This window comes from Brachyistius frenatus, unplaced genomic scaffold (assembly GCF_029030835.1).
Source record: "Brachyistius frenatus isolate BFR_SWC_R1_liver_20210118 unplaced genomic scaffold, ASM2903083v1 Contig_385, whole genome shotgun sequence".
Classification (NCBI taxonomy): domain Eukaryota; kingdom Metazoa; phylum Chordata; class Actinopteri; family Embiotocidae; genus Brachyistius; species Brachyistius frenatus.
The window spans coordinates 105,216-133,207 of record NW_027210984.1 but is presented as its reverse complement, the minus strand read 5'-3'; the positions used below and the strand labels follow the sequence as shown (position 1 = coordinate 133,207).

Sequence of the window (27,992 nt, the reverse complement as noted above, 5' to 3'; positions counted from 1 at the left end):
TGCGGACGTGGTTCCCCCACATTCAGAGCGGTCAACAGATTGAGCAGGTGGATTTTCTCGATTCGTTTTCAGCATAGGTCTGATTTAGCAGTGATTCTGGAGTTTGATCGAGTTGTGTTTATGTAGCATTAGTAGCCGCCCGTGGATTTGTCACTTGCTATTACTGTCAAACGTCCTGCATGCAGGTGATGTAAATTCTAAGTGCCGAAATGGCCACAAGCGGGATTATATTTTTGTTCCTTTTGAAAGATTTAACTTTGGCTACATAAACGAGTTGCACTTGGTCTTGAAAGAGACACATTTACCGTGCCTTACCTGAACTTTCTTTAGGGCCACTGATGTGTTGTCTAACAGGTATCTTGCCCGGTACACCTCACTGAACTGGCCACGTCCAATCTTCTTCTCAATCTGGAAGTTAGCCAATGAATTATGGCCCATATCTGGTTGCAATGGTTTCTGAAAGAAAAGGGGAACAAAAACGGTTTGAGTAATTATTCGTGTTAGGACAGTGCATTGACTTCCATTCATTGTGGACAGCCTAAGACAGTAACAAAAACAAGTTTTACACACACACACACACACACACACACACACACACACACACACACACACACACACACACACACACACAGTCCGTCTCTCTGTACAAGGGGAAAGAAATTTGAACAAATAATTTACAGACATGTTGCGGTAACCACGTATTTGTCATTGAAGTGTAACTATCTCCACATTAGTGAAAGAAGAAATGGTGAGGGCTGAAGGATGCATGTGAAAATGTGGTAAAGCCCAACAGGTGTAGTTTGTTTTGCTAAGGGGCTACTGATGATTTGACTGGCATGAGGCTGATGTGTCACGCTGTGAAAGGTCTTAAGGAATGTGCATACACTTACTCACTGAAGCCTGTAGATGGAAGAAGATCCTAACTTCCTGTTATTTGCATAGGTACGCAAAGAACACCTATCATGTTTGGGACTGGAAATGTTTTTTTCTAATCAATTTCAAAGTGTGAACTCGCATGAAGCAAATCAACATGTTACCGAATGCAAGTTTGTACTGATTGCGGAACAATGTTATGCAGCGCCTGGTAGTATTGTTTTGATAAAAGTGGCAGCCATGCTGGCACCAGACATTCATTTTTTTTTTTATCATTAGTTACCAACAGTTGTATCAAATTTTATACGTGCATTGATAATCTTCCTAAGTAACTAATTTAACCTTGAAATCAAATCTTACATCTACTAGGCAGGCTGATAAATCCCAACTGGTTTCATGGGTGCAGTTTTGTGGCTAAAACAGCACCAGACAAAAGATGAAAAAAATATTTTCCTCCGGGGGAAAGATACAAAATCTTATTTACATGAATGCGAGCTTCTAATCATTCCATTTAAGGTTCTCGGGAATTGAGAGTCTGCCAAGTTATATTAGACAGTCTGGCAATGGGCCACAGACTAAAGGACTCCTCACCTCTCCTCGCCACATGATTGGTTGTGCAAGCTGAGACCCTCACCTTCCACAATGAAGAAGAAAAAAAAAAACACTCAAAAATAAACCAGAATGAGCCCCCTGGATATAATGTGTGAGAAATGCACGGCGCAGGCTGTGTGACCTTTCCAGCCTTTTGGTAAACTTGTAAAAGGCATCGGCGGGCGCAAACAGAAGGTGACAGATATCAGAATGCCACATGTCACCAGCGCTTCTGCCAGCGTGGCCGTGGGAGCAGCTCAGGGGCAAAAGACTTAGGACGGAGGGAAGGAGGATGAAGAGGGGGAGAAGGTCAAAAATTAATCTCCTTCGCAGTAAAACACGCAAGAAGGGAGTGTCATCACATTTGTCCGCTTCACTTGCGTTTCACATTTTGACAAAGTTACCGCTACAGACTGGAGGCGATACAGGATTCCCTCAACTGAGTCACTCACAATGAGATTTTAATTCAGTGAAATATTATCAATTAAACACAAGCAAAATAAGAACAACGGAAGCAACTATCACAAGTGAAATTAATGATTATTTTCACTATTGACCAATCTGACAGGTTTTTTTTCCCTCCACAATTACCAAAACTAATGTTTGCTAAATGTCTGGAAAATTGTGCAATTGCCTATCACAGTTACTAACAGTGAAAGGTGCCATCTCCAAATAGCCGTCATGTTGAGTCAACAGGCCTCAAGCCAAAAATAAACACTTTAAAGTGATATAAATCAGAAGCAATTGTGACCTGCAAATGTTTTCTATTTTTGCTTGATAAACAAATTAACCGGTTCACAAATTCTTCGAGCACTGGTGGTCAACCATACAGTCATGGCTCATAATATATTTAAGACCACAACGGTCTGTACTTTTAAGGTCAAAACAAAGTCATCACTCAATCTACTGTCTGTACACTGCCAAACTAAAAATATCTTTATTAAGATTAAACCGTGAACTATATTAAAACACACACACACACACACACACACACACACACACACACACACACACACACACACACACACACACACACACAACGAGGGGAAGTACAGCTCCAAACAGGACTGTTGATATCACGCTGGAAGACTGGAGGGGGGGCACCAATTTAAGCATTTCGTTGTTTTTCAAAGTTGACAGGCAAAAGAAGAGGCGTGAGCCAATGAGATGCCCTCTCCAATTAACACCACCGAGGTGTGTGCATCTTTCAGCATGACACCACCATCATCCCAATGCTGTCTGGGAGTCTCCGAGAGCGAGCATGACACACTGCTCCAAAACACATTGTTCAACACTACCTTAGATATAAAAAGCAGCTGTAAAGCTTCATTAATAGATGCCACAAACTGCTTTAACAATGCTGACATATAAAGCCACCGGAAGGCTTTACGACGAATTTATATTTGCATACGACAGAAGCCAAATTAAAATCTAAGATCTACAAAGTGTCTCACATCGAAAGTGTAGCCATATTGTAATTGAGTGACTTTTCATAAATGTGACAGAAGCATTTGTGCAAGGAAACAGGATGGACAGTTGGAGGTGTAGCGAGAGAGAGAGAGAGAGAGAGAGAGAGAGAGAGAGAGAGAGAGAGAGAGAGAGAGAGAGAGAGAGAGAGGGAGAGAGAGAGAGAGAGTAGCTAGGACAAGAGGGCATTGCTTTCATTCGCTGCGTGGTAGCTTGACAAATGTTAGCATGAGCCTCTAAAGCGCTGTGACAACCGCCTGCTGAGAGCACAGTCTTGCTAATGTGTCCTGGCATGCCAGCCTCGTAATCACACATTTACATATGCAATGACCTACATTTGCATGTCAGATCGCACACTGTCCAGCGTGATTAACAGTGGGCACCTCCCTGTGTGGAGTCGCCCTGGGTGGCAGCAGAGGCCATGCGAGGGCAGAAGAGAGGGCTGGAGGGAGGGCGGCTTTTCTGGCAGCCAAGGGGCCGGGCTGCCAGGCAGGATTATGTCAGCCAGCGGCCCCGACATTAGACACTTCATTAGAGCTAATCTGTTTAGCAGTGGGCAGTGTATGTAAACTTCACAGGCCATTTGCGGCACCTCTTCGCCCCCTGGCCTGGCCTTCAAAGGGCAGCCAGGCCAGAGCTGACTGACAGGCCGTCTCATCTGCCGCACATGGGTGTCACACAATCAGGAGCTCCCAGCTGAAAGACAAGGCCCAGGCAAAACGCACTCTCTCTCACACACACACACACACACACACACACACACACACACACACACACACACACACACACACACACACACACACACACACACACACACACACACACACACATACATACACACAAAAGGAAGTCGCAGAGGAATGACCCTGAATGAGGCCGGGGTCAGAGTCTGAGCAAAACTGGGAGGAGAGGTTATAGGCTATCCTTTGTAAGGATTTTAACTTGACTGTTCCTGAGCTGGTTAAAGATGATGGTAGAGCTCTGAGATAAAAGGTGGCTTAGTGGTTCTTTCAAAAAAACTGGTCATATATATATATATATCCTATCTTGTATAACCAAACAAGAAAGGCATGACACAAATGCTGCCAAGGTAACACGTTCATATTCTTTCTTGGACCTGTAGCCTTGTAAACAAAGCTTAATAAATTAACCTCAATTAAATTAATTTAAAAAAAAAATCTTTACATAAATTCATCAAAAACTTCTCGTGTCGATGTTGAGGCAAAAACAATAACACTGACCAATATTAAGTCGTTACAAAATTGCTAGCCGACGCCATCAATGCAGGTTCATGTATCGGATGTCACACATCATCAGTTAACTCAAGCCTGTACATCAAGACAAAAAAATAGTGAGGACAATTAATCCCCATCTCTTCATAATACAAGCTTTCTTCATCGTTCCTTGACTTATCTTTCTGTTCTGTACCATGTGGTGTGCTCACTCATTTCCCTCATACTATTCGGGTTTGTGATGGGGACAAGCTGCAGGGGATGGAGAATAAGTGGCAGTTGTGCAAGGCATTATGGGTAACGTCTGTGAGGGACAGCGTGTCTTGGGTATAAAGGTGACACACAACCGCCATGGGCAAGTCACTAGCAAGGGGATTGAAAGAGAGAGAGAGAGAGAGAGAGAGAGAGAGAGAGAGAGAAGTAGAACGAGAGACGGAGAGGGAGCACACAGACAGCTCATCGCAGGAAGTGTGATACGGGCTGCCCAATAATGACACCGTCGCCAAACACAACTGACAGGACACATGGAGAGTGGAAGAGGGAATGCGGAAGACGGGGAGAGGGAGATAGGGTGGAGGGGTGGTGGAGGACAAGCAGCAGAGGGTGTGATGTGACAGCCCGGCAGTGCCAATGGCTGCCACAGAAAGGCCAGCGGCAGCAGAGAGGTGCTGTCTCGCGTCGAGAGAGAGAGAGAGAGAGAAAGAAACTCGGGGCGCATCCACTCGAAGACGGCTAATTCTGAAAGTTAATCTGTCCATTTTGGCACATTATTCACCCCGGACCACCCTTGGCGACACCCGAAAACGGAGCTTTTCAAAAAAATTATCTTCAGGGTTAACGCGGCTTTCAACTTCGGTGGGGATGAGAAGAATAATGAAGCCAACAGCGTAAAAATGAAATGAAGAAGAGAGACAGACGGGAAATGACATTCAAAAGAGGTGCCCGTCCGAGCCAGAGACACGAAGCACGAGGTCTTTTTAAAAATCAGTATAGCCGATCACACAATACAGGCGTTGCTACTAAGTAGCGTGTATAGTTTGTCATGCGGTTATAAAGCCGGGACCAGCAGGACACTCCAATAACTTAAAAAGTACTGTTCATCCGGTGAACAAAGTATTTATGACCAGCAATAAAAACACAACTGTCTATATGAAAACAACTGAATTGTGGGTTAAGCTGTATTCGAACCCGGAACAGACGTTTAATCTGCCGAGACTTGTACCGTGTATTTCTCCCCACTGACCAGATGTTGGCAGTGATGCAGATGGTTGTCATTTCCTGACCGAAACAGCAGGAAGAAGAAGTCCTTTTTCTTACTGTTGGAGCTTTTTTTTTTCTTTTTTTTTACTGTGGACAGAGATCTTGTCAAAAACAATCTCAAACTTTAATGTGGACATGCGTCACTTTCACATGCAAACAGTGTTTACAAAACCTGTCAGATTAGCTCGGGTGTAGTCCAAGAGGGACAGAGCGGGATACGAGCAGAGATAGAGACAGGAACTGGCAGGCGGCGGGGGAGGGTTGGGTGGGAGGGTGGGGAGTTGGGGGGTGGCAAACTCCCACCCTCACCAGTCACCAGCCCCCTTGAGCAGGCACCATGCAATATTCATCCTTAGCCAGTCAGCCAGTGAGCCAGGCAGGCAGTCAAACCAGCAGGATTCACCCCAAAGGTGCTTCTCATTCTCCTCCTCTCCATCGGCTCCACAACCACTCCGCCTTGTGTCAGCGCGTACAGACAGATCTGTGTCTGTCAAACTCGGCAGGGACGATCAAAATCTGATCTGAGGGGGGGGCCTCATCACTAACCCTCCCACTCACTCAAGAGCAAATGCGCCATTAAAAATGCACATCTTACCAGCTCATCTCGTTTAACTAATGCATATGCATCATACCTCCGGGACCAGGAGAAATTATATTGCAAGCGATACAGAATATCCTTCATCACATATACAATTCAGATTTCTTCAGGAGGAGGCCCGTGTTGTTCTTCCCCTTAGCTGCCGAGCAGACTGAACCTCCGGAACGTTTGAAACGGATACGGGACTCGTTGAAAGACACCCATCTGGATGCTGGTCTAACATAACCTAACCGACTCGCTCTCCCTCTCTCCATCTCCCATTAAATGTAAAATCAGTTCAAACCGGCTGCGAGTAAAAATTAACAAAAACTTGATGCAACATAGAAAGTTCACTGTGTTACCAGTAACCTAAGCACAAAAAGTAAGCCTGGAATTAACAATGAAACTGCTCGAAATAGATTGAAAAACACAGAGAAATCATTAAGCCTGAACAATAACACATAATCAATTGTTGGAAGATCAGTAGATCTACTGTCTGTGTGTGTGTGTATACGCGGGGGAGGGTTGCCTAAGTCAAATTAATTATTAGAGCTTTTATCCGACTTTTTTCTGTGTGCAACCCAATTATCCTTAATTTTGCAATTACAAATCTTAGAATAAATTAACCCCCTTGGCAATTCCAGTGTTAATGTTGCCTTGCCCTTGCGTACGCACGAAAAACAACAACGAGTACAGGCCTATTTTTAGTGTTGTTTCCCTCTCCAAAAGAATTCACATTTACTCTGGGGCATATGGATGATCCTCTTTGTTTAAAGTCTATTCAATACTTATGGAGGCAAAAACATCCTTCTGTAAAGAAATCAATGCGCCTGATGTTGGAGGGCGGTATTAAAATCCAACAATGACCAGATCTGCACTGAGCAAACTTGAGTTGTATCGAACCAAAAGAGGCATGCAGGCAGGCCAGGCTCTGCCAGCCTCCCGAGCTCTGATCAATAGTAACAACTCAACATTCATCCACTGCTGTCTGTCTCAAACACCGGCTACACTGGTCTGAAGGATGATTGGACTGAAAGACAACTCTTGATTGACACGGATAAAAATAAAAAAATAAAAAAGAAGAAGAAGAAGAAAAAAAAAAAAAGAAGGATAAAATGGAATATTTACAGTTCAAAATAAGAACAAGGTGGCATACTATGTTTCCAATGAAAGGATGAAAGAATATGTAATCATAAATAAATAAATAATGTCAATTGACCCTGAAGGCAAACAAGCTGTAATGCCACAACCCTTGTTAAATTTGACAAAAACCACACTTTATATGACGAGGCGGGTGGTCCGAAAAGTTTTCTAGACGTTTATCTGAGAAACTGTTAGAATTAATCGTCCATACTTCATCACATATCCTTTATTGATGCAACAATCCTGTGAATCTTGTACGGCAGGCCTTCCAACATGGCTCACAGTGGCCTAAAAAAGCACTAAACTCAGCGCCCTCAGTATCAAAGATATGACAAATTAAGCGGCAGCTGACACTTTTCATCATATCACTTCATAAGTCATCCGACTTCACAACCCTCGTCGCCGGTCGTCTTTGTGTTCATGTGTGTGGGTTTACCTGAGGTTGAAACACTGGCACAGCTGCTTGCTGTCCTTGTGGCTGTGTGTCCATATCCATGGTGCTAGGAGCTTGATCCTGGACACCTCTGGGAGTTAATCACACAAAATAGAAATTCTGTTCAGCCGAATCAACGTTGACCATCAGACAAAAACACTCGGCGATCATTTCCTTTTTTTTTTTTTTTTTTAAATGCCACTGAATTAAAGAGATCTACTCGAATATTGACAAATGTTCTGTGTTGCTCAGCACCGAAGTAAAAAGTGATGGTTGCTGCCACCGTGTCCAGTTTCAGCAGAACTGGAACCTACGTCATGCCTGTGGATTTGACACTCTTTGTCCGCGTTCCTCTCAAGTTGCAGCACGGCAGAGCTACTGCAGGCAGCACTAATCTGAACAAAGCACAGAGATTGCTTCTCTGGATTTCCTTGGCATTTCTCCAAGGAAACTTTCTTGGGAATTACTAGTTATACCCGTTACTGGTTAAAGCAAATCCATTTGGTTTTCTGTTTCCCTGAGAACATATAGGTCACACAAAGGTGAGTGAGTGGAGTACGGGTGGATGCCACGGTGCTGTTTAATTGCATGTACTGGCATGTGGCCTAGCTGGAAGATAATTGCATTCGATACGCTATCACCAGTTGCTTGGCTTATCTCTGCACTTAAAACAGACAGTGTCATAATATGAAATCATACCTGAATGAATAATTTACATCGTCGGGGGGGAAAAAAAAAAAAAAGTATGATGCAAAAGTTATATTCACACATGCAATTAGCTTTTGATTCCAGTCTACACTCAATTCATGTATGTGGGAAAAATTCACATTTTGACAGATGCTCTCGGATCATTTCCAGTGCAACACGTACATAATATGGTTACATAGCCTAACAATTAACCTCCATTCATTCCTAATTTACACAGGACAGAATGCATGCATAACAACAACCATGTGTCATCCACAAGTTAGACGCGTACGAGGTGAAACTTTCCCATGTATTCAACAACCAAAATGAAGACTAGGAAATATATGCAGACATTTGAGAGTGTGTGTGCGCTCCCGGGAGTACGCATGCATCTGCACACACACTGTGTGCTTGTGGCTAAAATGGAAATAGCCAGAAACTATTTACGAGCACAATCTATCAACAGAGGAAGAAAAAAGAAAAGTCAAAAATGTTTCTTATTTTGGTAATAAGTAACTAAGACTACTACAATTTATAGTTGGTCTTTTAAGCCGGATTCTTGTGTTTGGGTTTATGATTCTGTCATTGGTTTTTTCTTTTTTTTCTTTTCAACGTCTCATTTACACAAATACTGTACATGCATGCTCGTACAAATGGACAGACACACACAAAAGTTCCGCGTAAAAGAAAAAAGGCCACAACGCACTTCACTGCGGGATATCTCCATGTTTTTGTTTTTTTTTCCACAAGAGTGAAGGAAGTCTGTCCGCAGATCTGTCATTGTGCCGTTTGCGTATTAGTAACTGTCTTTCGTCTCTGTTGCCGAAACCCTCTCCGGGCCAATTAAAAATCCCCTGGTATAAGGGAAACCAGAAAAGCACTGAGGAGCAGCCTCTCTGCTGGTGACATCAACTAACTAAAGGTTAATATGTATGTACAATATGGCCATACGATTGATCGATCAATAGGTCCGTATGTTGACAGACAGATTTTCTGTGTTGGGGATTTCATGATGCAAAAACGAACTCGTGCATGCGAGTAGGAACATATTTATCCCAGACTGTGGCTGATTATTTTGGACTATTACAGCTTTTCTTTCTCGAGGTTGGTTGGTTTTCATGTGAGCTTTGAAGATCATGAAAGTGTTTGCACAACGCTATATCTCTTGGGATTGCATTGACTATATTAGGAATATTATTTCCTCAAATTTACATTAAATGCTCGTTTCTAACAACTCTAAATCGATTCAGATGTAAAAAAAAAAAATTAAAAAAATTAAAAAACACAACAACAAGTTTACACAAAATAAGGGTTTAAAAGCAACTATTGCTGGAGGCAGAAAAGGGAAACAAGGGAACAACTGTTAAATGTCTGATCCGGAACCTTTTGTTTCTTATTTTTGTGTAAATAATCCTACGGAATCTTTTTTGATGGCCAACTATTGTTGTGGCTTTTGTGAAGTCCTGTTAGTGTAGCTAAATGCACACCATAAACACCAATGTCATGTTAATTAATTAAAGGTCCCAAACATGAGGTTCATATCTATATATGGTTAAGACCGGCACCATTATGATATATTACTGACCCATATACAGTGAACATCCTGCCAGGATCATTTTAAACACTAACAGACTGAACTCCTTTTCATTGTATAATCTTGTGATTGTTTTAATTAACCTGTAACTGTGGAAATTGTTTATAACTGTTAATCAAATTAAAAAGGAATACTTTGAATTAAGTAAAAAACAAATTTTTTCATTTGTTCGGCAGTCTGCACATGTATAAACTGTATGTTAATCTTTAATAAATGGGTTAAAGCAGATAACAACAGATTTACTTATATTTACACTTCTGTTTTTATTTGGCTTCAGATCCTATTAAGACAATCTGGAAACACCCAGGATATGCGTGGGGATTTGAATAGCAGGTGAAAACAGGGCATATCAGGCTAACTGGATGGCTGACTAGCTGTGTGCCGTGGCATTTGGATTTCGGTGTCACAGGGAGCTCACAAGTCACCCACCCAGCCGGCCTTTGTGCCTCTTGTCGTGATTCTTTGCACTTCAGCCTTGTGCTTTGTTAGATAGAGGCTGGCACCCGTTCTGCTCTCCCTAACCCTCTCGTGTTTTCTGATTATTTGAGGTGTCAAAATAACCAAGGGGCCTCTAAGCGGCGTGACGTTCCTTCGCCTGCTACATCCCACGTTAACGAGATCAATTAAGACTGCCATGTTAGATTAACACACACCAGGAAACGACACAATTAACAAAGCGAACTCCTTCAAGAGGAGTAATGGAGGGAGGGGGCCGCACTCTTACAGCTTTCATTCACGCACAGTTCAAGGAACAAAAGCAAAACCTTGGCTGTTGCTTTTGCTTCTGGTGACCAAACAAAAACAAACAACAAAAAACGGATTTCAAAAAAACTTTGATCACATTAACCTTAAATCTGCTAAATGCGTCTCCACCGCCTCCACTGTTTCGGTTATCGTCCATGTTCCCCAAAAGGTCTCGCTCTTACCGCAGAAAGCTATTTTTGACAAACCCTAAAAAACACTTCATGGGTACAAACAGCAGTGGAAGCTCAATGTATAAAGTGTATTATTAACATGCGAGTAAGAAATGGTGGGGTGCTAGCAACAGCTAAAAGCCAAATCCCCGAACTATTCATAGGTGTATTTCAGAGTCTAGTTTGGACCTTCGGTGCGAGACAGCTGTTAATATATACAACAGGAGAAACACGGGTTTAGTTTACAGGAGGGAAGCAATGTGTGCTAAATATGTAAACGCAATACACTATTAATGTGTGTGCCTTAAATGGCATGCATTTTGTGGTTATTTAGGTCTGAAGTTTACAATATATAGTGACGGATCGTCACACAGTTAAAGGCTATTGTTGCAATTAAAAACACTGCAAAACATTCTGTGAATGATCTGCAAGCGATGTGAATACACAATTATTTTGCAGATAAAAATTGTGGATATTTACAGCGTATTGGGAATTGGGGCGACAACTTAATGGCAGGTTTCTGTTACAGAAAGTGAAAAGAAAAACAACAACAAAAACGTCCCCATGCAGACCACCAACCACTCGTCGTAAACAAACACTGCAAAGCAATTTGGAAAAAAAAAAAAACACTGACTGTGTTCCATCTAATGTGAGACGCCAGACCGAGATTCTCACAGTAGGCCCAATCACGCATAGGTAATTATATGAGAGGAGGGAAAGGCAAAACAGAGTGAGGCGGCGAAGGATATTAAGACTAGTCAGCAATTTTCAGTGAACGATCTTCTTAAGACTCTCACTTCCGGAACACAACAGGTTTGCTAATTTGCCTTTTTTTTTCTTCTTCTTCTCACAAACCTCCATTCCTTGCCTACTTCTAATACTCTTAATTGACAAGCATGTATTGGCTACAAAAACCGTAACGACTCACTTCACCCACTGTTGGACTAATTAGCAGTTAGTTAAAGCGCTTGGCAAACAGGCCTGTGCCATCAGTCATCCTCCATGTGCTGCTGCTATAAGAAAGACACGCTGCACTAAACGCACTGATGGCCGTGGGGGGGCGGGGGGTTGGGGGCGGCGGATCAACCTTAAAAAGGCTGAGAAAAAAGGCTGGGGTGGGAGGGGATGGGGGAGTATGTACGAGTTGGCTCACGCGACACGCTGGACAACAAGTTGTCCCACCTTGATATGAAGGAGCGCGTCTTCAATCAATTGGGGGCAAAACTAAGTGCGAGAGGGGAAAATGAGTAAGGCACAGCAGGGATGGCGCAGGACAGAGTGGGACAGATGTAGAACTGAAAGAAAAAGATGCCAGGAGAGAGAAAAAAGAAGCTTGTTAGCCCTGATGTGCTCACGGTCCTGAGAGAGACGGACTGGAGCTGTGTACCACAGAAGTTGGCACTGGCTTTAGCTCCTCTTTAATCCTCATTTCCTCCTTTCTGCATAATTCATTTAAAACGGGAGAACAGGAAAAACAAAAAGAGGGAAATGATTATTAAAAAAAAAAAAAAAAAAGGTGCATCAAGGCAAACTGTGAAGGAGGAAGGGGAGTGGGTGGAGGGGGATGGGGGTGTGTGAATGGGGAAACAAAGGGGAAGGGTCCGGGAATTAAGGCGGTCCCAAAGAGAAGAGTGCAAAATCAGCTCTCGATCTGAGGACAATAAATACGAACACAAACTGATGAGCTTGGGTTTAAGGGGGACAGAAAAGAGAAGGATAAGAAACGGGGTGAAAGAGGCGAGAGGAAAAATATAATGTGACACTATCCGGCCCGGGTGCACGATGTGAGGGAATCAAAGGCACCTTTGAGGAGCCCGAAGACGACAGCGAAAGTGCTAGAAGAGCGGTGTCCATGATTACAAGAAATGGAGGAACCTTTGAGTCTGCGCTCATGAAAGCCCACCCCAGGCCTCTTCTCAAACCCCTGCTCGACAAACACTGATGATACAGAAGGAGAAAAAGAGGAAGAGAGAGGAAGAGAGCCACTAATGATGGAGGGGTCCATGTACTACAGAAACAGCACACTTTCCAATTCATTTTAATCACTATTCAAAATCATTAGCCCAAATGTGCAAGTACTCATGTTCATTGGACCATGAGCTGAGAGAGAGAGACAGAGAGGGGTAGAGGACCAATTACACCTCAGCATGTGAGCCGGTCTTTGAGGTCTTTGAGTAAGACGGTCCGAGACTTGACAGAATAGAAAATGAAGAGAAGACATTTTATTGTCTCTAAATCTGAAAGAGAAAAAAAAAAAAAAAACACAACACAGCGATAAAGGGGGAACCTTTGAAATAGGCTTTTCAAAGCCAGCCAAACACTACAGAGTCCAACTATTTATACTTTTCCACTCCCCCAAATCTGGCTACAAAAGCAAAAAGTTAATCAGGGCCCAACTCGGCATGGGAATAGCACAGAATCTCTAACAGTCAGGACAAAAGACCCAAAGAGCAACAGTGGCATCAAACAGGATTCACTATTCAAGAACAGGCAGAACATTTCTGGACGAACGGCGAGCTCTCTTTCAGACTGCAAGTGTGTGCTTGTCTGTGTACGCTGGAGTTGGAGGGGACAAATTAAGGTACGTGATCAAACCCGGTGTGTCTTTTCAGGCTCTTGAAACTCTGTCTGCGTTTACAAGTCAAGTTTCAGATGAAGAGCAACGGGATGTTGTTAAAAACACAAAAACTACAAAAAAAATGACCTTGATGTTTCTGCTCTGTGCATGTTTAAATATATACCGCATTTGCGTGTGATATTGTGCGCGACCTTCACCCTCTCCCTAGTGGAGAGAGCACAGCAAAATGATAAAAAAAGGAAATTAAGACACACAAAAAAAAAAATCTGCAACGGTCCACTGGGACACTACAAGGCCAGCAGATCCATAATGCTGCCTGCTAACTATTTATAGCCATCCTTTACATTTTTCACTTTCACATTTTTATAGGCTCATGATTATTTCACTGCAGAAGTAAATAGCACAGCACAAATAGCCCGAGCTTCATGTGAGGCCTAATTTGATTTATTCCCCGACAATCCAAATAAAGTAGCACAGTGCTCTGCTCTTGTGTGTGTGTGTGTGTGTGCACATTTCACCCACTGCAGCCAGTAGGAAAAGGCATTTGCACTATTACTTGGTCTTCCATGAGCCAGGAATCCCATTAACAACACTGGACTCTCCTCCGTCTTCATCTGCAACACAATGCATGCAACACCTGCACATTGTATCTCTGCTTTCATTTGGCACTCTCCACCATCGTCAATAGTAAAGATGTCCGTCATTGAGAAAAGAGCTCAAGCACAAGCAGGTGTCCGCCACTCTCCTTCCCTCCCTCCCTCACCCCTCACCCCCCCTCCGTGCTCCTCTGTGCTCTGTTGCTCCTGTGTGTCTCCGACACGAGCTGGCACGTGGCTAAAAGCCCAGGCCACCTCTATGCTCCATTGTCCTACCCACTCCACAGCGCCACTGACGACTCTCTTGCGGCCGAGGGGGGGCCTTTTGTTGCCAGTCTGTCACTTCTGCAGGTGCCTTACAGTAAAAGGCAGGAGCCAGCCATGCCAGCCAGCAGTGCTTCATTAGCGCAGACTGTTTGATGTGCTCATTTTCATCAGCCCGAGACGGCAGCCGAGGAGGATGCTAATAATCACTTGAAAAACAAAAACATTCCACTCAAGCTTGTAAAAGATAAACTCCAATTTCAATGATAAAAGAAGAGTACCAGTCACAAAACAAAAAAAAAGAAGACCACCAGCCACACTACCCCTCTGTCATTTCTCCTCACCGCCCCCCTGTTCCTAGGTGAAACCAATTCATACTGTCAATCACTGAGAATAAACACGGTATATTGACAAATTGCTGACTGTGTAAGGGGAGACAAAGTCGCGTGGGCAAAGTATGCAAAAACAGAGCTGCCTTTAAGACAGCTGTGTGATCCCTCAGAAAGCAGCTTAGTGTGTCAAGGAGCAGTCTGTGTGAAGGAGAGAACCCCCCCAGGCATTCAGGAGAGGGGACCCTGGGGGGTTTGGGCTGTGCTTGCACACCCTCGCTACATTCACAGCCCTTCAAAATGCCATATCACCATCGCACCACAGTTAAAACAGAAACTGAATGCATTATGTGTCAAAAAAACCAAAACATCAAGAGCACTTCATTTCAACTGGTTTATCTAGATGCAAGTGAAGTCACTACTTTTTAGGATATTAATGGGATCGAATAGAGAAAACTTTGAGTTCGTGATCATGTCATGTATTCCACCAGCAATGATGTACTTCCAAGTTCCAACTTTTAAGGTACAACATTGAGTTAATCACACAGATAATTAAAGTATATAGTGATTAACATTAGAAACATCCGATTCAGAGCTGTAACTAATGAATGTTTTCGTCGTAGATTCATCAAGTTTCTTGATTGGCTGATAAATTATTTGGTCTATTAAACATCAGAAAACAGTTCAAAATGTCCATCACAGTGCCCTGGAGCCCAATGTGACACCAAAATGTCTTAAATGTCTCGTTTTACCCAACTTACAGCCCATAATACTCAATACAGTGTGATATAAAACCAAGAAAATGAATAATAATAATAATAATTCACTTCAAAGCATGGAACCATGGCCGTGTCCTAAACCACATTCTTGTTCACCGTCACTACTACCTGTATAACAGATACTCAACAGTTTGCTGAACAATTTGGAGGGGTGATAGGCCTATCAGCTAAACATCCAGGTGAGAGGGCACCCACTAGATAACCATGAAGATGCCTTCACTCGCTCGAACATCCAGCAGAGTCCAGGCAGCATTGCAATTAAGGGATACGAACATTTAATGCTACGCAACGTATCTGGTTGAAAAAGAACTTCGTTTTCAGGCAATACAATAATACATTATTCGACTTTTAGTTTGTTTCATTCTAGGAGAAAGCAGTTGGATGGTTGTTGTAGCTGAGGCTGTGACGATAACCGCATTACTGCATTACTGCGGTCATGAGATGCCCACCGCGGGCTTGAGCTCGTCATCATCATCATCACCAATTTTTTTTTTTCAAATTGCTTTGCTGGGAACTGACAAAGTGAAGGAATATGTTGCTTTTCAACCACATTAAGAAAAATTAAAAAAAAGTCCACCTCATAAAAGCCATAGCTGTGGCAATTTAATTGGACAACAGACACAATAATTGGAATAATTTCACTTATATATTCAGATCAAGCCCAGACATCACTGTCAAATACTCGTTGCCACTTCTGTATTTCACATTTTCTATGCTCAAGTACTTTTAGTCTGGAATCCACCAGATTTCAGCAAAACAAAGGTGGGGCAAAAAACCCCGAAGCTAAAACCTATGTTGAGCTGGTTATTTGGTTTTCAAAGCAGATATTTTAGGTATTTTTTTTTTTTAAAGCACACCGCTCAGTTCATTTCTACATTTGAGCCAAATATCCACTCCCTGATTTGCACACCACAGTATGCTGAAGATCCCGAGGCTTTAGGCAGCATTAGTGCCCTGTGGCAACAACTCGTGGTCTTTCACAACGCAGAACAGAGCATTGCACAGCGGAGGAGAGAACTTCCAGCCCTCCAGGACCAACAAAGGCTTTGTTTGTTAGCCATGTCACTGACTGACCACCAAATTAGCTTCATCACCTCTGGCACCAGGATATTGAATGTGACATTCTGTACTGCGGGGCTGTGGCTGTGTTTGTCTGCAAGACTCGAGGGCCCATATTAAAAAAAATAAAAAAATAAAATGGGGACAAATGAGGGAATTTAACAATACATTAATAAATAAATAATACAAGGCAATGCCATGCACAGTTTTTGCTGGATTCTAATTAAAGAACTGTTTGATGAGAGCGTCGTCTTCCAGACAGCAACCGGATAAGGGAATTGCATTACCCTTCTTTGTCCCCTAGTAGTATCTGTAATAGTGGAGGTGAGGCTGCAAGGAGGAGGCAGCTTGACATTACCCGTTTAAACCAAAAAGCAAAAAGAGCAAAAACACCAGCTGGCGGGACATACAACGACTTCGACAAAGCAGTCGAAAAGTGTAAAATGTGGGTGACTCAAGACACTGAAATACAATAAGATGCACGTGGGGCGTTCGGGGGGCATCTGTAAATCGTATCGTCCGCAGATAGTCTGCATTAAAGGCATTTGGGGAACATCTGTAAAATGTAGCATCTGGCGATAGCCAGCATGTGAGGCTATAAAGGGCCGTCTGCAAATTGTAGCTGCAGAAAATATCTCTCTAAATGCATGAATCCCTGCGTGCACTTGGGTCACACACCAACTACCACAAGTCCATTCTCAACCTGTGGGAAACACTAAAGAATAACAAAGCCTCAACAGCAAATGCACTTTTTGAACAATCCATTTTCATTCAATTCTATTCTATTTTCATTCTATGTGCTTTTTGGTCTGCATGCAGTTCTGGATTGGACCGGCTTCTGAGACAGCAATGACAACACACTAATTGCTGACTCATTTCTCATCTCTGAAACAACCGTTAAAAAAAACATCTGGTGAATGTAGTTTATTTTCCCTTCACACAAAACCAGCAGTCTCTCAGACTCCCTTAAACTTAGACTTCCCCTTCTCCTTGAATAGTTTGAAGCAGTTACCCTGTGCTTGCACAGAAGATTGTCTGAGAGGAAATGACAAGCGCAAGATGTCCAAATCATTAGTAATGTGAGAGGAGCAGTTCCCAGGCATGTCTTGTTACATACTTGACTGCTAACGTGAGGGCTAAGGGCTCGTGTTGGGGCTTTTTCTGGGCCCAAGCCTTCTTGTATGCTCAGTGAGGGATGGGAAAGAGGACCACAACCCTTCAGCAACTCCACAGCTAGTAATGGAAACATCCAAGACCTTGAACCCAAAACAACCTTAGCTCAACCCTGGCGCTCAACGGGCAGAGAAAGAGATACCGAAACACAAACTGTGGTCCACACGTTAATGCAATACACACAAACTCACATGCAAACAGATATCAATGTAAAACTGGAAGCCTATACGGAGTGCATGCTAATAGTGGGCACATGGGAATACAGCTTCACAAAAATCAAGCTCGGGTCTGGTTTTGGTTCGGTTTCAGCTTGCTGTGGCTTCTGTGGTTGGCCTTGCTGGCTGCCACACACACAATCCTCTAACCAGATCCAGAGCACTGATAGTCAATCGGAGGTCAAATACAGTACTGTTGCTTCATATAAAAGTATGTGTACAGCCATGTTGTTGTAATACTGCCAGGAAGGATGACTCCTTACCATGAGACTAACAATAAAGCAGGCGTTTCAGTCGTTTCCAGTAGCACAATTTATTCTGGTTTAGGATCACATCACAAAGGTTTGGAATTTGGAATTTGAATAATATAAACTCTTTGATGATCAACAACAGTGCACAGACAAGAATGCCAAGTTTATGTTTCGACTTTAATCTGTGTCTTGAAGGGCAGGCGTACACTTTTGGAGCATGTACCTGAGAAAATAAAATCTGTTGGCATTTTTCGACTTGACACCCATATTATTTCACATCGATATTTTAGGGAAAGAAATATTTGTTTTGTCTATTTTCTGTGCACAGCAATGAAGAAATAAAATGACACTCATTCTACCGTTCCACTCAAAAATGCTAAGAACAGGCTAAGAGTGCAAGCCAAAACCCCCAAAAATGCTCATTTCGCCACAGATTAATATAGAAACATAAACTAACATGCATGCGAGCACAACACATGCACAGACAGATGCACTCACAAAAAGTTCAATGTTTATTTTTATTCCTCAGGCACTCATCCTTCTCTGCATGAGTGCATTACCCGGCACACCGACAGAGCATCCCAGTATGTGTGCGAGTGTGTGTGTAAGGAGCTGACGATCAGAGAATAACGTTACCCCTGAGGGGTCGCACCTCTCCCCATTCTCGCCCTCCTCCCTCATCCCTCCTCTCTACTCTGTGCCTGCAGGGATTTCCTTTTTCAGTTCAGGAGAGATGTCAGACCTGTTCCACCATCCCTCACACAGAGGCTGGACTCTGCCCTATATTCATCTACCATCTGTAAAACTCCACAAATAAGGCTCATTTCTAGACATCAGAGCCGAGTGGGACTGAACTGGGTGATACCTGAATCCAAATGTTCCGAACTTCTCTTCAAGAAATCAGGGTTATACCCGACTCAGAATGGCTCGTCAATACGAAGATTGAACTACTCATATGGGCAATGTGCCAGATAAAAATCGCCATAGCCTCTGTGCAGGTGTCCTGAGGTGCACGAGCCTCTTGCCTGGGCCTTCATCACCTATATCCGCACTCAAAGTCCTCCCCTGGTGGTTGCCCCGCGAGAAAAAAAAAAAAAAAAAAACTTTTGTTTGGGCTTCAATCCCAACCAGACGACCTTGTGTCCCCCCCCACCACACTTCCACCTCAGCAATTCACTCCTGGCAGCCCGCTGTGGAGACTGTTTCAGGGTCCCCGTCTGGTGACACCCGATCCTGGATAGGAACCGTGGAACCTTAACCTGAGAGCAGTGCCTCGGCTTCGCCCTGGTGTCTGTGTAACTATTGGGAAAAAAAAAAAAAAAAACTTTTGCGGGACGAGGTGAGCTCTACAACTGACAATTCAATCCACCGATTTTCAAAAGGCCAGCCCTACAAATAATAGACAAAAGTATGCGATTATCTTGAGCCTAACTGGGGATTTAATATGAGCTGGGCACAAAAATATATAAGAGACATGGAGGGCCATATTCTAATTACCCACACAAAACCACAAGCAAATTTATTTGGGTACAGCAGCTCGAAGTGCAAAAGCGTTAGCTGAAGTGGACTATAAATAGGAGGATCTGGTGGTTAACAAATATGCTTATCACATCACATCTCATCGTTCGGAAACAGCTGGACCAATCATAGTAGAGTATTATGGGCTCAACAAAAGGAAAGAGCTTCTCCAGGAAATTATACTGGATGTTGAAGAGTGGCACGGCCTGAACACACCACACGTCGAATCTTAAGCCAGACGACGACGAATAATAACGAGTATTGATAATAGTCTTTATATAACCACATCCTAAAGCATTTCAACAATTAAAGATGAAATGTTACTTTTAGAAGAAAACTAAATCTGGATCGCCTTTATCCGACATCTTCCACATAAACAACAGATTACTGGGTCATAATGGACCAGTTGGGTGTGTGAACTGTTGTCACAGCTCGGTGCCGCTTGCTTATGAAGGTGAACACAGTAGGCAACCTTGCGTACTGGCACTGTGGCCCTGGCATGGCACATCTTAAATAAAGAGGTGCAGATTCACCAACATATCTGTCTGCTGCCTTCACACGGCTGGAGGGAATTAATGACGTGAAGGGGAAACGAGGCAGCTGTGGACAACAGGGACCGTAATAATCACTTGTACCAATTTCAAGTTCAATGGAGACTGCATGGCTAACATTCCTGCTTTAAACAATAAATATTCAGTTTAACACCAGCTGAAAAGCCTCTACTGCCCGGGAAGTCATTCGTTAAAATGACTACTTGCATTTTAAACAGTATTCATTACCTTTGACTAATTTCATAGTTTGCTCTTGTTTCAACAAAGTGACAGTAGACTGATGTTGTACCAGACTTGGTTCTGAGAGGTGTATTTTCATTGGAAAGTCTAAGACACAATCTCGCATGTTATTTATTGGATATTTTCACCAAAAGTAGGAAACAGAGTCTATTTATATCGGAACAGAATTGACCGTATTCAGAAAATGAAAACATCCGTTACTGAAACTGCAAAGACAGACGCGAGGAAAAAGAGCTAGAGAGAGTGAAAGAGAGAAAAGCTCCCCAACAGGGGTTGAAAGCAGCTAAACCAGAGAGGTCTTCCCTGCCTCTTTCACACATTAGAATATTAATATTAATGAGACTTCCTGTTTTCCCCCCCTCTGTTTTATTTCCCCTCAGACGATTTGAACATGAAAAACTTAAAAAGCGCAAATTCCAGGAGTTGCGTATCACAGTTTGACCTGGAGCCACACAGCAGACACCAACCATGACAGACTTGCTGTTCAAAGCAAGCGGGAGCTGCTTTCATCAGGGGATCCTGGTGTTTTTTTCTTCTTCTTTTTTTAAAATTTTTTTTTACAGTGACACCACCAGCCCATGCCATCTGCCTTTTTCTAAACTCAGAACTTCAAGATGTGCTTCCTGCTTGTGCGTTGTTTTTAGGTGGGCTTCACAACCAAGGCCCAGCGTCACACAAGCTTTTGCTGCTACGGTGCTTGCTGACTGCTGTTTACAGCCGAGCCTCGCAGTGTGGCGCAATGTTAAATATTCACTGTTAAACTGTCAAGCCAGAACTGGTTGGGAACGCAGCCAGGCATTCACAGTACAGCACCATTGGATTCTCCCCCCTCTTCAAATACAACCCGACCAAATCAAATCACTCATCGTGCAGCAGATCCAGGATCAGACCAGCCTACTTTCCTCCTCCTGCAACAAGCCCACTTCCTGATAGTCTGGGCTCCAAGGACCACTTTATTTGGCCTTTTTTCCTCTATTCATACTTAAAGCTCATTTTCTTTATCATAAATACTACTTAGAAACGCATTACCATACACATCGTTTGTACTTAAAAGACACCTCTACTCTATGCCCCAGCAAGCCTCTGCTGACTCCTGATGCCTGCCATCAGACATCTGTAAAATATTTTTATTTGGTGCCCCAATACCGCACTGGCAAAGGTCTCTCATCCTTGGCTTGGCAGGACTTCTGACAGAACCAGCCGGCAGCGCCATACAGGCCTAACCCCTGCTGCTGCAGCTTCCTGCTGCTCTGAGGGAGTCAGGCTGCCTGCCTCCCTGACAGTGGGCCAGGCCGGGCAGGAAGGGGGAGGCTGAGGGTAGGCCCCAGGTAGAGAGGACCCCCGGGAGGGCAGAGGCAAGAATAGGGGGACAGACTGAGAGTCACAAAGGCTAAGGGTAGAAATAGGGATGAAAAAGAGGGGAATCTACTTAGGGGAAAAGGGGGTCTGGCGAGCAACAAGATGGAAGGGTCTAAGATGAGAAGCGGTAATAGGGAAAGAGGGAGAAGAGATGGGTGGCACAGAAGTGGAAAGGGAGCGAGACAAAGGAGCTTGAGGGCAGGTTGGGCAGCAGTTGAGGGGAGCTTCTCATTATGACTCCTTTTCCTTCTTCATGCCCCCTGGCCTTGACCACAACCTCAAAGCCCTAGGCCAAACCAAGAGACCAGGGAGACCGTGGAAGACTGCTGTGAGTCAGGGTATAGAGAGGGAGGGGGAGGGAGCAGAAGAAAGATGTCTCTCCACATCCAAATGAGGCAGTGCGAAACAAAGAGAAGGATAATAAAGGAATATGAATTTCAAAATTAATTTTAGTTTTTATACGCGAGCCAAGTGATTTAGGAGCTATTTACCTACATGGAGACCAATCTGATAATTACATTATCTACAGAGCAGCAAATGATAAAGTAAATCTACATGACAATTAGTAAAGCCAGTTTATTTAGTACATTTTAACAGCTATTACTGTTGTGTCCTAGAGTATTTGGCTAAATTTCCATAGATGGAGAGTCAGAGTGAAAATGTGGACGAAAGGTTTGGACATTGCCAGAATAAGCAAAAAAGTTGCGATGCATTTTTCATCTCACAGTAACTGAAAAAAGATTAAATGAACCATTTCCCATCTTTACCAGCCAACGCAGATAACAACGTAAACACCTTTAATTAAAACTGCTCGCCATTCATTTGTTTGTACTGTTTTGCAATTCACTCGTTAGAAATACTGGGCAGTACAAACTGTTTCTTGTGCAATAACGAAGCACAGTGAGGCATTTTTTTTTAACAGCTGGCGTACCCACAGTGCAACGGGTTTACATTAAGTAAAGTATATAGCAAATACGGATACATTTTTGAAATCTTTTAATAGGCAGATCAACTTGTAACGTCACTGACAATGGAAAAAAAAAAGAACACTAAAACATAAGAAGAAAAACAAAAAGAATGCAAGTGAGAGTGAAATGTCCCTCGCTTTTCAAACTGAAAAGGGGGGAGGGTAAAACAGACAATCTGTCAAAACAAGATGCTCTCGTACAAATTTGCTCTCGTCGGCAGCAAATCCCGTGTGAAACATTAAGGCGTATTTGTGGTGAGGCTGGAACAAATGCCCATAGCACAGTCAGCAAGCAACACACACACACACACACACACACACACACACACACACACACACACACACACACACACACACACACACACACACACACACACACACACACACACACCTCTCTCTTTCCCTCTCTATTCACGGGCGCAAACTTCATTCTGCTTTTGTCTCATCTCATGACAAATGCATACTGTCACTGTCACTGATGTGGTGTTTGCAGTGGCATATAGCATCTTGTAATTACTCTGTGAAAGTGAATTTGTATCCTGAGGGATTTGTGTTTTTGCGTGTGGGTAATCAAGAGATAGAGAGGGAGAGAGTGGAGAGTGATCGCCAATAAAAAAAAAAAAAAAGAAAAGAAAAGAAAAAGGACGTTTCTGTATGAGAGTCATCTTTCCAGTACACTTCACAATGTGCCAACTTGGCTTTTGGTAGTTTTGTTTAGATTGCAACATACATGCTACACATTAGGCATTAGATATCTGCAGTATAACGCATGTACAGTTAGTCCACGGGTAATTAAGCTTTTTATTTAGGCAGCGGCTAACGTAGAAGGTTAAAATACTAATATTCAAAATACAAATCCTACTAAATTACTAAACTGGGAGAACTAGTCAGTGTACTCTTACAAATAAGCAACAGCTCTCTCGATCAGCTATATTACACAGCAATTTTGAATTCATTCAAATCAGTTAACAGCACTGCTTCTATCAATACATGCCAATTATTCTGTGTCGTCTCTCCACTTCCTGTGTAGATTAACAATGTTATTTCCTAGTAGGCCTCGTTTTAACCTTCCTAATGTGTGCTGACAAAAGGCAGCCATAACGACGCTATTTATTTCTTCATCTTTATTTAATCTTTTTTTTTTTTTTCTGCTATAAGGCTCTTTACTGCGAGTAGAGAAATGTGCCTTTAATGTTATTGCTTCAATTACTCTATTACTTTAGGTTCATTACACCATTGCATGTAAATAGAGTTGTTCTTTTATGGAACAGGATTTCAGAGCCAAAGATAAGACAAGAAAGACAACAACAAAAAACAGCAAAATAAAAATGCATAAATGCATTCTCCCCCCCCCCCCCCCCAACACCCTTTGCTGTGAAATAAAGCACTGATACTGTGTGGTCATGGCAGAGGCTGACCCAGGGGCACTGAAAGCATTTCATAAACTTTAAACGAGGTCCTAGGTCAGTAATTTTTGTGTTTGCATGTCTTTGTAGTCTGTTTCCCCCCAGAGCACTATAGAGCCCGATGAGAAAAGGCTTCAATGCCACAGTGAAATTGAGAACTTTCACGTGACATGCGGAGCTGCGAGGCATCCTCCAAGGATGTTTTGAATGCTTGAAACATCGGTGACCCTTCATAAGATGGAGGGGAGATGGATATGAAAAATATTGACAGGCTGGCTGGTTGAGAGGAGTGGAAGAAGCTGCTTCGACAGCCCACTCTCATTGCCAAAGACCTCATTCTAAACTCTAACCAAACTGAGCTGGTAAAGGAAAGACTTTGAAATTCTTCTAGTGAAAGTGATAAGCTTTTCTTTTCCTTTTATTTATATACTCTGATTTTATCATGTAATAATGTAACAGATAATTGCAAAGCTGGAAAAAACAAAGTCACCTACATCGTGATCTAGTACCTTTGCCAGCATTGTTTCTGTACAATGGCTGGCCAAGGTCTTTGACATCATGCAAAAGACAGTGTTTAATGTAGCTCAAAATGGCCTTAGGAAGCATCTTCCTTCAAGTATGCTTTGTGAAAAAGGGAAAAAAAAAAGCCAACAGTGTTTTTTTTGTTATTTGTGAAACCCAAAGGCAAGATGACTGTTAAAGTGGTCAGATGACAAATGTCTCATCTGATCTTTAATCCAGCAGAGGGGCCAGCTTCAGGGCTCAAACAGGAAACTCTCTCAGGATTGAGCGATTTGGTAAATTCCACTGCGCTAAATCACCGCTGCGAGTGCAGCAGACTTCTCCACACCAATGAAAGGTGTTTAAGCTATTCCTCTGACTGTCTTAGTATTATAATAACACACTTTGTTACAAAGTGCTTCACATAAAATAAGCCATTAAAACAAATTAGGAAGTCTCACTTCCATTAAAACAGCACTGACAGAGAAGAAATGTATGGCTATATGTATCTGACCCCAGGCTCTATCAAAGCCTCGCATTTATATAGTATAACCGCACTTCTAAAAAGGCCAAATTTGTTTAATGAAGTAACTGTATTATCCTTTTCTCTTCTAACAAGTAAGTTAATAACTTATCTTGTGTAGAATTCCCACCTTGTGTTTTCAGGAGTTGTCATTCAATCAGACTCAAATAGAGCTGATCACCACTGGTCTGGCTACCCGTATTAAATCCAAACAGAACAAGGCTAAATCATTGAGTTTTGCCAAAGCCTGTCAAAAGTAATCCCTCACCACAGAGACCGATGCAAACATTTGGCAGTCATTTTCTGATCATCCGGTTCGTGACACATTCCTTGATAGTCAACTTCACAGAGGCAGCCAGTGTTCATCTCAATCACCTGATGACGCTGGCAGACTCAAGCCGGTTGTCTCTGACAATGATGGAATGTGGCAACAAGAGAGGTGAGTAATAATTGGGTCAACAAGGTATGTCAGCTCCCACTAACTCTCGTTTGAATCATCCCTCTGCAGCGTAGCCAAATGTGATGGTATGACGCCTGAAATATTTGTCTGGCATAAAGATGAGAAACTGATGAGAAATTACAAAACGGTCCACTCAGGTTCCAACAAAACTGAACGCAATCGTGATGCAACGGTTTTGCAATAATTATTCTGACTCACAAAAAAAGAGCAAGTCACACAGAGAAAACCTCAACTTATTGATTTATTTATTCAAATAAACTATATCTTTAGAACTTCTAACAGCTGTCCTGTATTCGAGAATTGTATTGTGTTTAACGGTGTGAATTAAACAGCTTTCTTTTCCAGACAGTGACGCGTCAGGATACAACACGCACTTAAAACTGTGCGGTTTAGAAAAGCATATCAACACAATTTCTATTGAAAAAGGCTAATAAACCCTCGGTCGGTCATAAGGCTTGTAAGCGTTGTCTGAGGTTTTAAATGAAACACAAAGCGTTGTGAAACACAACACAATAAAAAGTGCTTAAAATACGTTCGACAACTACTGTGCTCCCCTCTGGGCGTACAACGTATGAAACGTGGAGCTAAAACACGATTTAAATTTACACGTATTTATATGTTCGTTCTCAATTTTTTTTTTACCTTGGTAAATTGTTATTAGTATCATCATCAAGCCACGATTGGGAAAAAATATATATATACAGGGCTGCAATTAAGTAGTCATTATCAATCTTCTAATGATTTGTTGAATTATTGATTCATTTTTTTGGGGGGGGGGGGGTCTATAAAAATGCCTTGTTTTCATACCAACTTCACAATTCGTTTCACTTTATGTCCTAAATAACAATTTAAAAAAGGACGTTCAGCCTTTGTCTTTGCTGAACTGATGCTTTGCTGTAACAGATGTTCAACATCACTTTTTAGCAGCTTTTACAACTTCTACATGAGACAATTATGAACCACACACACACACACACACGTGAAAGAAATACATAAAACCCCGTCACGAGTGTCAGAAAGCAGCTTAAAAGACAAGGAGGTGGGTGTCTCAGCTTCCAGGAGCGGCCTTATAAACTTTTGTTTTTGTTTACGGTCGCGATCGTTCAGGTGTGAAGTCAACTGTAGCATAGTAGCATAGCATCCGAAGTAGCACGTTTGCCTGAATTGGCTTTGTTATGATGCGCAGAAACACAAGTCGGGAGAAAGTGATTTTTTTTTTTGTTTGTTTGTTTGTTTGTTTTATTATTTTTTTGTTTTTTTTTCCACACGCTGTGACAGCAATGTCGACCGTGTGATTTAAAAAGTAGTTTTCGTTAGCAAAAGAGGCATGCTAGGTGGCTAACAGGCTATGCTAGCTAGCTAGTTAGCTCCCGAGCTAGGTAACTTCGCAGAAACTTTTTTTTTTTTCCCACGTGAGTGCCGAGCTTCTGTCTGAGCAGCAAAATAGCGACTTTTTTTGTTTTTTTGTGAGCTTTGTAAGACATTCGTACCCTAAACAAGTTTAAAAAAAAAAAAAAAAAAAACAGAGGAGGCAACAGTTTACAAAAGCTGTCGTTAAGTTTCACAAGTTCATCGCCAGCTAACGCTTGTTGTCAGTTCTTACCAGGAAGTGTGGGACTCTTGTTGCTAGAAGCTGGTTCCTTCTTCACGTTGAGTTTCTCCTGCTGGTTATGGCGGTTGTCTTTGTTTTGACTTTTCCCTTTCTTTCCAAGGTCGCTGTAAAAAAAAAAAAATTAAAAAAAAAAAACAACAACCAAAAAGAAAAAGTCGACTCGACGGGCCTCTCTCTCTCTCTCTCTCTCTCTCTCTCTTTTCTCTTGTTGCGTGGCACTTTGCCTGAGCGCTTTAAAAAAATAAAAAATAAAAAAATATATATATAAATTAAAAAATAAAGTTTTCTCGCAGAGAGCGCCGGTGCCGTGGAGCCGAGTCGAGATTCGCGTACGTGTTTTCAGACAAGACTTTTTGTGCGCTGCTTTCTAGGCCGCTCTCCTCGCCGCGCCGCTGACCCGTTGGTGTGCCAGCAATGTAAACAACCCAGCATTCCCGGAGCGGGGGGGGGGGGGCTAGTGTCAAAGAGTGGAAGGGAAGCTGTCAAATACCGCGAGATTCAACAGAGGAACTCCCAACTCCAAACCACCGCCGCACCCTCCTCACGTCTCCTTTTCTTTTCTGTGCCACCGAATTTGTATTGAATCATACATTTCCCAAGGTATGTACTAAGAGAAGAGGTATTCTGCTAAAGTGGTTTTTTTTTGTTTTGGTTTTTTTGTCCTGAGCTTTCAACTGCAATTCACATTAAGTGCTGTGCCGGGTGATAGAAATAATAATTTAATCTTTCACGTTAAAAAAAAAAAAAAAAGTAGAAAAGCGGCAAATCTTTAATGTAAAATGGCACGTCATTATGACAAGACGCTCTGCAGTTTGACGGATGTATTTCTGTTTGATAGAG

At 42.5% G+C, this 27,992-nt stretch overlaps 1 protein-coding gene across 2 annotated transcripts in view; it reads right to left on the bottom strand.

Annotated features, from left to right (window-relative positions):
- Positions 1-27,420, bottom strand: part of nek7 (NIMA-related kinase 7) — a 58,605-nt gene extending 31,185 nt beyond the window's left edge. The window contains exons 1-3 of one of the 2 annotated variants that reach the window (XM_069724624.1): positions 27,144-27,420; positions 7,580-7,667; positions 316-456 (exon numbers count right to left, since the gene is read on the bottom strand). In XM_069724624.1, the coding sequence (XP_069580725.1) occupies positions 316-456; positions 7,580-7,639 (201 nt within the window). In that variant the 5' untranslated portion in view covers positions 7,640-7,667; positions 27,144-27,420. The remainder of the gene's footprint in view (positions 1-315; positions 457-7,579; positions 7,668-27,143) is intronic. The other variant, XM_069724623.1, reaches the window with a different exon arrangement.
- Between the last annotated feature and the right edge of the window lie 572 nt (positions 27,421-27,992).